We start from the raw sequence: 9675 nt of genomic DNA, 5'->3' as shown, positions 1-9675 counted from the left end.
GATCTAGCCTCAGCACTTCCTAGCTGGCTGCGCATTCAGGGTCCCTTGTTAGTGTACTGAACCCCCCTGGGACTTGTGTGCCAACTGGTTGGAGTGAGGGTTACATGGAATCAAACCATCAGCTCTCCAAGCCCTCTTGATGTTTTGCTCTGTAATTGCCTTATCCCTTCCTCGTTTGTACATCTGGACCCATTCGTAGCGTAAAATCCGGTTAATACCTGCCCTGGTAACTGAATCAGTGTCTCTGCCAAGAGCTGTCTTCAATGGACCAAATACTGATACATCCAGCTGAAATACGTGCGGCTCATGCTTGCATTTATCGAGGGTCTTGTGTGGTCTCGAATCTTTATCGTTAATGCTTGATTCGGAAACGCCGACGTTTTCCCCGCGTTGGGCGCAATTAGCCTCTCCACTGTAACCTTCCATTGCGTGGCAATTAGATATAGACAAAATTACTGACTTCAAGCTGAATCGACTAAATACGCATTATTGCCTGAATGCTTAATACTACTCTATTTGCACGTTTCGCATCGCGACGTGTCCCACTGAGTACACGTTCGCTCTCCGCTGTGCGGGCTCGAGCACTGTCGGCAGCGGCAATTTGTCGACAGACACCTTACATTGCAAACCACGACAGGATCGAGAATCCAGATAACACGAGGCTATTCCTGGATAATCAGTTTCTAGAGAGTAAGGCAACGACCTGGATTGACCTTTATGATCCTGTAAGTATTTGAATTTGGCCGCATGAATTATATCGAGTTGTAGTATTTACTGTGGAGATAGGCCACGAACAACATTATTACACGAGTTCCACAATCTACAACGGAAGAACTGGCAGCGGCTGTGGACTCGGCTGAGAAGGCATTCAAGTCATGGCGGATGACGACCCTGCTCACTCGTCAGCAGATCATGTTCAAGTTCGTCCAGCTCATCCGTCGGGACTGGGATAGGATAGCAGCCAGAATTACATTGGAGCAGGGAAAGACATTTGCAGATGCGAAGGGTGATGTATTGAGAGGTTTACAAGTTGCTGAGACTGCCTGTGGAATCGTGAGTGTTGCTACGGAGGTAGTTGATTGAAATGCAGCTAACATAATCAAGACGAGCCAGCTGACCGGCGAGCTATTGGAAGTTTCTACCGACATGGAGACCAGGAGCTATCGGGAACCATTGGTATGCTACTTTTATGGGTCAACTACGGTTTCGAGAGCTGACAATTTGGTGTCAAGGGTGTCGTAGCTGCTATTTGCCCATTCAACTTCCCGGCTATGATTCCTTTATGGTGTCTCCCGCCCGCTATCATAACCGGTAATACTGTCGTCATGAAGCCATCCGAGCGAGAGTATGTTGCACTATTTCCGGTGATATAGCGTATATAAGCTTACATTCCTGTTCAGTCCCGGAGCTGCGCTCATTATTGCTGAATTAGCCAAGGAAGCTGGTCTTCCCGATGGCGTCTTCAATATAGTATGTACGAGCATGAAGCCACTACTACCTCATACAAAACTAACGCTTGTAGGTCCATGGTACCGCTCCAACGGTCGATTTCCTCATTGAGGAACCCAGAATCAAGGCTATCTCGTTTGTCGGGAGCGATAAAGCTGGAGAATACATCTATACTCGAGGTACAGCGAATGGAAAGCGCGTTCAAGCTAACCTCGGCGCGAAAAATCATGCCATGTAAGTTCCGCTGGCTCCTCAATGCTACGTAGATTGCAGACTTACTGGGATCTAGCATCATGCCGGATAGCAACAAGTCGCAAGCACTGAACGCCATCGTTGGCGCGGCCTTCGGCGCGGCCGGTCAACGATGCATGGCCATCTCGGTCATGGTAACGGTGGGTGACACCAAGGAATGGATCCCTGAACTCATCGAACTCGCCAAAAACCTAAAGGTCACCGGCGGTTTTGAACCGGATGCGGATCTCGGTCCCGTTATCTCTCCGCCTTCGAAAGCGAGAATCGAGTCGTTGATCCAGTCTGCCGCTGACGAGGGGGCTGAGATCGTGCTTGATGGTCGTGGATATGAAGTCGACAAGTACCCGAACGGCAACTTCATTGGTCCGACGATTATCACTGGCGTGAAATCAGGCATGAGGGCCTATGAAGAGGAAATCTTCGGACCCGTGCTTAGTGTTGTTAGCGTCAATACCCTCGACGAGGCAATTGCTTTCGTCAACGCCAACAAGTACGGTAATGGTGTCGCCATCTTCACCCATTCCGGCTCAGTTGCTAGAAAATTCCAAAAGGAAATCGAATGCGGACAGGTCGGTATCAACGTCCCTGTGCCCGTTCCTCTTCCAATGTTCTCATTCACGGGAAATAAGAAATCGATATTAGGAGACTTAAATTTCTATGGGAAGTCAGGATTGCACTTTTACACACAGACCAAGACTGTAACTGCGCTATGGCGGTCAGAGGATGCTGTCGCTGATGGTTTTGGGGTTAACATGCCTACTCAACATTAAAAGGCGTAACGCAATATTCGATATCGAAATTTAAGTTTGGCAAAGTGCATCATTTACTAGATATTGATTTAAACGAGATTGTATTGTGATGTAGACACACTGTAAGCCCTCGACCAAGTACCCAAATACTGAATAACACCATTGCATGCAATGGAACAAAACTTTTAATCCAGATATAGACGACATCCTTCCCCATACCATTGGTAACAATTAAAACCAAAAAACTACAATGCCATATTACGCCAGATAATACTAAGCCACCGACACAGTTCGTCGACGAGCACTCGTTGTGTGACTAACGATGTCTGTGAGATGTAACTCGACTGCTACAACTTCGCCCGAAAACCCATCTGCTTCGTCAGGTGTACGGAGGAGTTGAATATCATCTGGTGAAGAAGACGACTCTGCATTACTCGAACTACCTTCGTCCGCAACCTGCAGCTGGCCGCGCTCCTCGTCATCCAGAGTCTGTCGTCGCGGTGGTTCAGTGGGAGAGGTTGCGGGTTGTATTGAGTGAGTTGATGCATGTGCGGCTAATTGCGCTGCAGCGGAGAGAGATGTCGGCACTGGTGTTGTTGTAGACTCGTCATCGTTCATATTGTTGGAGATTGTAAGTATGACAATTTGTAGTGCGACTACTATTATGTCGGAACATATAAGCTGTAATCTTGATGCAGGCGCTTCTATCGACGGTATTAGCCAGGCCCGTCCTAAACAAAATTAAATTACATCCAAACGTACTTTGCCCTATGAATTCAATGGTTAAACCGCCGTGTAAATACCCGCCATTAGCTTCCCTGCTAACAGGAAGATTTGCAAATAAATGTACAAGAAGACAATAAGTGTTTGCTATCAATATGACGAAATAAACAATCGGTGTTCGTGCCGGTCGTGGAATTGGAAATGGCTTGGGTGTGAGATAGTTCTAATATTTATCAGTCACCGATTGATAGTACGATGTAGGGGCAACTCACAAGTTGTACAATACTCCGCAGTAATAATCGAAGCAATGATATACTATGGCTGCGATTAGTTATTCGGTCAAACCCGTCAAAAACGTCGACAGGACGCACTCCATAAGATAGACATATAGCAAGTGGCAGTAACTCAATACATCCAAAGACCGCATTAAATGTCTGCCGAACTCCTGTCTTCTCTTTTCTAATAAAGCAGGCCGTGCCATAGCGAAGTAGTCTGCTGGGCTCAAAAGGCTTGAGCTGCCGACGTTGTGGCCCTATCGATCTATGGGATTCTGCCAACGATTATGTACGTTGAGTGATTCAAATATGACAGCGCCTATACTGAGGTCTCCATAATCTTCCGAACACGGGTAATTCACTATTCACTGCCGTGAAATTATTTACTTCTGCCAACTGAAACGTCTCCGATTATCCGACGCCGTGTATATGTGCGATTAAGCCAAATCTGTCGTCCGGGCCGGCTTCACACCAAAACAGGACCAGCAAGACCTCTTCCAACTATCACAAATAATTTATACCTAATAACCGCCAAAATATTTCAAGGTAGTCCAATCTATCAAACCAAAGCCTCCTCTCTGCGGTCGTCAATATGTGTCTGGCACCTAAAATTATTTGATATCGCCTCTATGCTTACTCGTGAGCTGACTCGTCGGGACATCCAGCATTTCCAGCCAACTCTCAGGAGGCGAGTAGGTATTGACTTTCGTTAAGCCTTCCGGGTTAGGGTATTGTGCCGACATCGCCTATAACAGATTCTTCTGCCCGAGGGTGAATATTGCTATCCCGTTATCCCGAACTTAATAAAAACATACTTGACGAAAAGTATAGTATTTATATATAGTTCCCGACTTCCCGTTTTTACGGTGGATGTAGCCGCGAAAACTGGAAATTTGCCAATGATTGGTATTTCAATCCACTGACGGTAATGTGCGAAGTATAGCGTACATTGCAGCATGACGCGTCGCGCTGTAAAATCAATTCCAACTTTGAAACGAAGCTATACTTTCGTTTGCACTTCAAAACTGCGACTATTACTAGCGCAACCCAGCATGATTGATATTTTATAGTCGCGTTGAAGTAGTAACATAACTTACTCTACTGGAGGATTTTTGTCGCGATCGAGATGAGTTTCTTCGCTAAATCAAACTCCACCATGGCGAAGGCGCCCGCACAACCTCGTCAGGTTCCATGGGTCGAAAAATAGTATGTCCAAAATCAGCCAATTACCCCAGTCTATCTGTTACTTGCAAACGAAACTAACATAGTCTAGTCGTCCGGAATCACTGGATGATGTTACCTCGCAAGATCATGCAGTAAGCGTCCTCAAACGCACACTTGAATCGTCCAACCTCCCGCATATGCTCTTCTACGGCCCGCCAGGGACAGGCAAAACCTCCACCATCCTCGCCCTTGCAAAGCAACTCTACGGCCCAGACCTGATGCGTTCTCGCGTTCTCGAACTCAATGCCTCAGACGAACGCGGCATCGCCATCGTGCGCGAAAAAGTCAAGAATTTCGCCCGCGTAGCTGTATCCACGCCGACTGCGCAAACGAAAAAAAATTACCCATGTCCGCCGTACAAGCTCATTATTTTAGACGAGGCTGACAGTATGACACAAGATGCGCAGGCGGCGTTGCGGAGGACGATGGAGACGTATTCGAGGATCACGAGGTTTTGCTTGATTTGCAACTACGTCACCCGAATCATCGAGCCACTTGCTTCGCGATGTTCAAAGTTCAGATTTAAGCCGTTAGATACGGGAGATGCCATTAGCCGTCTGCAGGATATATGCATGAAAGAGGGGGTCAAGTGTGAAAATGGTGTTATCTTATCAGTATTGCGAGCCTCGGACGGCGATTTAAGAAAGGCCATCACTCTATTGCAGTCAGCTGCGAAGTTTCACGGAGCGGCACCGTTAGCTGCCAATGCGGATGATTCAGCAATGCAGGTGGATACGCTTCCTACTGAGGTTTCGGTACGGAGTATCGAAGATATTTCCGGACGAGTGCCTCAAGACATCATTACGCGGTTAATCGCAGCTGCGTCGAATGGGAGTGGTGATAGATTTGCCAAGTTACAGGATGTCGTGGAGGACGTCATGCTGGATGGCTGGAGTGCCGCCCAGCTCGTGACGCAGATCCACGAGGAGCTGGTTACAAGTGATGAACTTGGTGGTCCGGAGAAGAATAAGATCGTGGCTGCTGTTTCAGAGATCGATAAGCGATTAGTGGACGGCGCGAGTGAGCATTTGTCAGTTCTCGATTTGATGGTAAAAATATCGGGCATAGTCATGGCGAAATGATTGTATGACATTTAGAACCAACGATGCAACTTTCATAAAAGCTATGATTTTTACTTTCATATTTGAGACCATAAAGCAGTATACACAAATAAGTTAGACAGCACTTCTACCATCGATTAGACCGTACCCACACCGAACCATACGCAACTATTACCAATCAAATGTACACTATCAAGACCGAAACAATTAAGCCGGAACCTCGTCAGGCAACCCAATAAACTCCAATTTTAATAATTAAAAGGGAATGCTCTCCAGAACAAGGCTACCGCCTGAATATCATAAACCAAGAACATGCAAATCAGATGTACACTTCAGAACAAAGTCTTACATGCTTTTAAAGTTCTATGTACGCATGCACTACAACGCTCTGTCACCATCATCTTATCAAAGGCATACTAATTCGTCTATAATACGAAGAATCCAAAAATGAACGTGATAAGCACAACAAGCGATCCAGATGCTGGAGAAACTACTGTACCAGCATTAGGGGCAGTAGTAGTGCCACCTTGGCTGAAACCGTTTCCGGCGCTGGAAGTAGAAGAGGCCGTGGTAGACGCACTAGTCTTAGAGATGCCGGACGAACCGGACGAACCGTTGCCAGTAGCTGAGGTGGTGGAAGTGCCGGACGACGAGGTGGTCGAAGTCGACTGGGAGACCATCGATGCATCCACGATGCTCTGAGACGAGGAGCTAGAAGAGGAGCTGGAAGCAGAACCTCTCTGCAAGTCGTTGCCACCGCCATCGCCGCCGGGAACCGTAGGAACGGATGCCGTAAGAATGGACGATGTTGAGGTCGAAGGGCTGGAGGAAGATTCCATCGATACGTTTGGAATACTAATAGTAGAGCTAGAACTTGACGTAGTGGACGACGAGGACGATGAGGACGACGACGAGGACGACGAACCACCAGCAGACATATCAGTACCACTAGCTTCAAATGACGCGAGAACAGTGTCATCATTGGTGACGATTACAGATTCCTGGGTTCCGTTCCGGTTAATGTATCTGTACGACTTGCCAGTCTGGCTAGCGAAGGATGGCGGGGAGTAACACTGGACGTTGACGGACTTGATCATGGCGTAGTCGTATCCGTACTGCTGAATGTCCGCGCTGTCCCAGTTAATTTCACCGCCAGCCCACGCAATGGTACCAGGAGCGTTGGAAGCAAGACCACCAGGCCAGAGCGAAAGCTGCACACGAGATGGTGTCTGGGGGAATCTGTATTCGCCAGAAGTGGTGTTGAGAGTGCTGTTCTTGTAAAGAGTACGACCAACCTGACCATCGACGGACCACTGAATGTAGTCCTCCTGCCAATCAACAGTGTAAGTATGCCAGTTTGCGAACGTGTCACTTAAGGAGATGTTCTCCGAATTGAACCAGTCGAGAATACCCTGGTAGTAAAAGTTGGTCTGTACGGTCCCGAGATCAGCGCCAACAAACTCATAATCGATTTCGTCCTGAACATCGGAAAATAGACTAAGATTGTTAGATTGTGAGCATTAACACGAACGAACGCACTTACATGAAAGCTGTGACGACGCCCTGGCCCCGGGAGCTCTTCATGACAACGTCAACCTTGCCGTACCAGACGTATGTGGACGAGGCCACGACAGTACCGACTGATTGGTTTGGCATAGTGATGAGAAGGTCACCATTAGATTCGAGAGGATAGCCGGAGTAAACAAAATCAGCCTCGGAGGAATCGCCAAGGTACTTTGTGTTGGACTCGAGCGAGTCGAGGTTCGCGAACGTGTAGCTGGCGTCGACACAGATCGGCTGGGGAGCACATGAGTCGACAGCAAACGAGAATTTCGGGTTGCAGCCGCCAAGGCAGAATGCGCCAATACCTAGAGATGGATGAGCATTGATGGGATAACAACGAAACAAGTCGATGTAGCATTGATGAATCAACAGCTAAACGAGTCGGATGATGGACCAACGAGAGGACATACCACATTCGCCGTATTCTAAAAATCGTTAACTGGCTGCTGCCATATATTCAGGTCTATAAAATATTTTATTCAGGACAGACTGGAGACGCGCGTGACCACTATCACCATTTTTGCGCCTCGATAGTATCCAGACTGGAGATAAACTCAGCTGCACCTAAAGTCGATGTAGTGAAAATTACAAACAGAACTTACGGGAACAGCAAGGCGCACTCTCGGGGCATAAGTTGCCAGTGCCGCAAGTGATGGTCGCCAACGCGGTGGGCAGAATTGCCAAGGCGAAGAGGCCGGCTGAGAACCGGGAAGAGACGGAACGAAGCATTCTCCACGTGATTTTTGAATCGGTTCGTATCGTGCTGTAGAGAAATTCCGAAGTTGTAGATACTGTCAACGCTGTCGATACTAGAAAGAACAGGAGCTGGTGAAGCAAAGCGAAGCGGGGAGTGGGCTAATAATAAGCAGTCAGGGACAGAGAATTGAGCGTTGCCCAGTCTGGCTCAAAGGCACCGAAGGGGGGGCCACACCCTTTTTTGGCAAGGCATAAACACCTGTCGGAGAATGGTATAAAATTAGCAACTCCGTCTACTGGCTGGAATGCGTACCTCGGCAGCCAAATAAGCGTTCTGGTTACCGTGGCAATAGCGTACCTGCTACAGTGTTTCATTCGCTCCCATCCGTGACCCAAAAATTCCTTCTCTAGCGGTTAGGGTAAGGCTCAGTGGTGCTGCGCTGCCCTAGCCCTGATCGAATCAATATTTGTCAACTACATGACAATGCCCAACACGACAATACATATATACATAAAATATCTATCTCAATTCACTGCACGATGACCGACAGACTGACACAGCTGCAGAACGCAATCGACCAACTCGCGGTGCAATTCTATTCCGCAATGCACTACCTCGACACCCACCACGATTTCGTCCCGCTTGAATACGAGGCGAAGGTGTCGGACCCTCAAGGTACACGACAACGCGCGACAGCAGAATCATTATATAGCTGAAGAGGGAATTATTTGCTAACGGATTACTAGTCACTGTTGACGATGCTGCCGTGTTCGAAGGTATGAGAAAGCCCACATTTATTACATTCATTCGGCACTAACGATTCTCCAGCAACAAAACTTGAACTTGCGCGCGATATCATGATCAAGACGCGTCAAATTGACTTGCTAATCGCGTCCCTCCCCGGAGCTGGTGTTTCTGAGCAAGACCAACTCGCAAGAGTCCGCAAACTCGAACAACAGCTCTCAGATGCCGAAAAAGAGCGACAACTGTGGCTTGCACGACGAAAGGAGTTGTTGCAAAAGTGCGATAGTGTTATTGTGCAACTCGCGCAGCGCAAAACCGAGATTGAGACCGCCAGCGGTCCGGCGTTGTGAATTAATTGCTATGCGCTCGAATCGCTGTCATTTACACATGCGTGAGACGTCGCGAGACGACTTCAACATGCTGATGGATATCGCTTAGACCAAGCAGGGACTCCGGTGGGCCCCCACTGTGGTTAACCGCGGCAGGACTTACATACGAACCATGACTTCGGCGTGTCATCTGTCATTAAGGACCACGATCAGTAGAGATGAGTTTGGACAGACGGACGCGGCATATTCACGTGGATGGGGAATAAATTTGGAATGTGTCTAAACGGCTGGTCTGCATATAAGGGTCTGAGCCAAGGTTACGAATCACCAATTTTAGAAGTAACAATCGAATGCTGTGCAGTTTGTGTCCGTAAATCCGCAAATTACAACCAACCCTGCAGCCACAAGCCGCATGAAGTTGTGTGACATCAGGTGGGTCGGCTCTTAATGACCCGAGCTGTCAAACCGCCTCGTGCCAGTGTAATATCGCGATTTGGTCGAGCGCACACTAGAACAACGTCATAGTAACCTTGTATGATAATTGTGGTCGAGCTCCAATACGTCCGGCGGCCTGGTTACTGCCGTAAATGCACGTGCACCCTGAGGACA

The 9675-nt window shown here is 48.0% G+C and overlaps 5 protein-coding genes across 5 annotated transcripts; 3 read left to right on the top strand and 2 right to left on the bottom strand.

The window, feature by feature from the left end:
• The first annotated feature begins 399 nt into the window (after positions 1-399).
• On the top strand, positions 400-2564 carry V1508DRAFT_421827 (Aldehyde/histidinol dehydrogenase). The gene is made up of 7 exons (XM_066940936.1): positions 400-725; positions 787-1053; positions 1105-1176; positions 1233-1345; positions 1401-1470; positions 1523-1683; positions 1739-2564. Exons 1-7 carry the CDS (start codon positions 498-500, stop codon positions 2469-2471), a joined length of 1644 nt encoding a protein of 547 aa, XP_066794443.1. The 5' UTR covers positions 400-497; the 3' UTR covers positions 2472-2564.
• Positions 2565-2597: 33 nt separating this feature from the next.
• V1508DRAFT_205972 (uncharacterized protein) lies at positions 2598-3941 on the bottom strand. Its single transcript, XM_066936225.1, has 4 exons — positions 3545-3941; positions 3446-3488; positions 3213-3396; positions 2598-3154 (listed from the first exon to the last, which is right to left on the bottom strand). The coding sequence occupies exons 1-4, from the start codon at positions 3652-3654 to the stop codon at positions 2724-2726; spliced, it is 768 nt and encodes a 255-aa protein (XP_066794442.1). The 5' UTR covers positions 3655-3941; the 3' UTR covers positions 2598-2723.
• Positions 3942-4445: 504 nt separating this feature from the next.
• V1508DRAFT_421823 (P-loop containing nucleoside triphosphate hydrolase protein) lies at positions 4446-5833 on the top strand. The gene is made up of 2 exons (XM_066940935.1): positions 4446-4654; positions 4722-5833. Exons 1-2 carry the CDS (start codon positions 4575-4577, stop codon positions 5752-5754), a joined length of 1113 nt encoding a protein of 370 aa, XP_066794441.1. The 5' UTR covers positions 4446-4574; the 3' UTR covers positions 5755-5833.
• Positions 5834-6158: 325 nt separating this feature from the next.
• Positions 6159-8127, bottom strand: V1508DRAFT_389596 (concanavalin A-like lectin/glucanase domain-containing protein; the record flags this gene model as incomplete). The annotated part of the gene is made up of 5 exons (XM_066937895.1): positions 7899-8127; positions 7707-7721; positions 7277-7601; positions 6590-7230; positions 6159-6358 (listed from the first exon to the last, which is right to left on the bottom strand). Exons 1-5 carry the CDS (start codon positions 8023-8025, stop codon positions 6159-6161), a joined length of 1308 nt encoding a protein of 435 aa, XP_066794440.1. The 5' UTR covers positions 8026-8127.
• A 281-nt stretch (positions 8128-8408) lies between these two features.
• V1508DRAFT_421818 (SRB7 subunit of the RNA polymerase-like protein II mediator complex) lies at positions 8409-9431 on the top strand. The gene is made up of 3 exons (XM_066940934.1): positions 8409-8668; positions 8740-8769; positions 8822-9431. Exons 1-3 carry the CDS (start codon positions 8533-8535, stop codon positions 9085-9087), a joined length of 432 nt encoding a protein of 143 aa, XP_066794439.1. The 5' UTR covers positions 8409-8532; the 3' UTR covers positions 9088-9431.
• The last annotated feature ends 244 nt before the right edge of the window (positions 9432-9675 follow it).

Source organism: Lipomyces doorenjongii (assembly GCF_038497915.1).
Source record: "Lipomyces doorenjongii strain NRRL Y-27504 unplaced genomic scaffold V1508scaffold_45, whole genome shotgun sequence".
Lineage (NCBI taxonomy): Eukaryota > Fungi > Ascomycota > Lipomycetes > Lipomycetales > Lipomycetaceae > Lipomyces > Lipomyces doorenjongii.
Note: the sequence above shows the minus strand (reverse complement) of the source record. Positions and strands in the feature narration are given on the sequence as shown.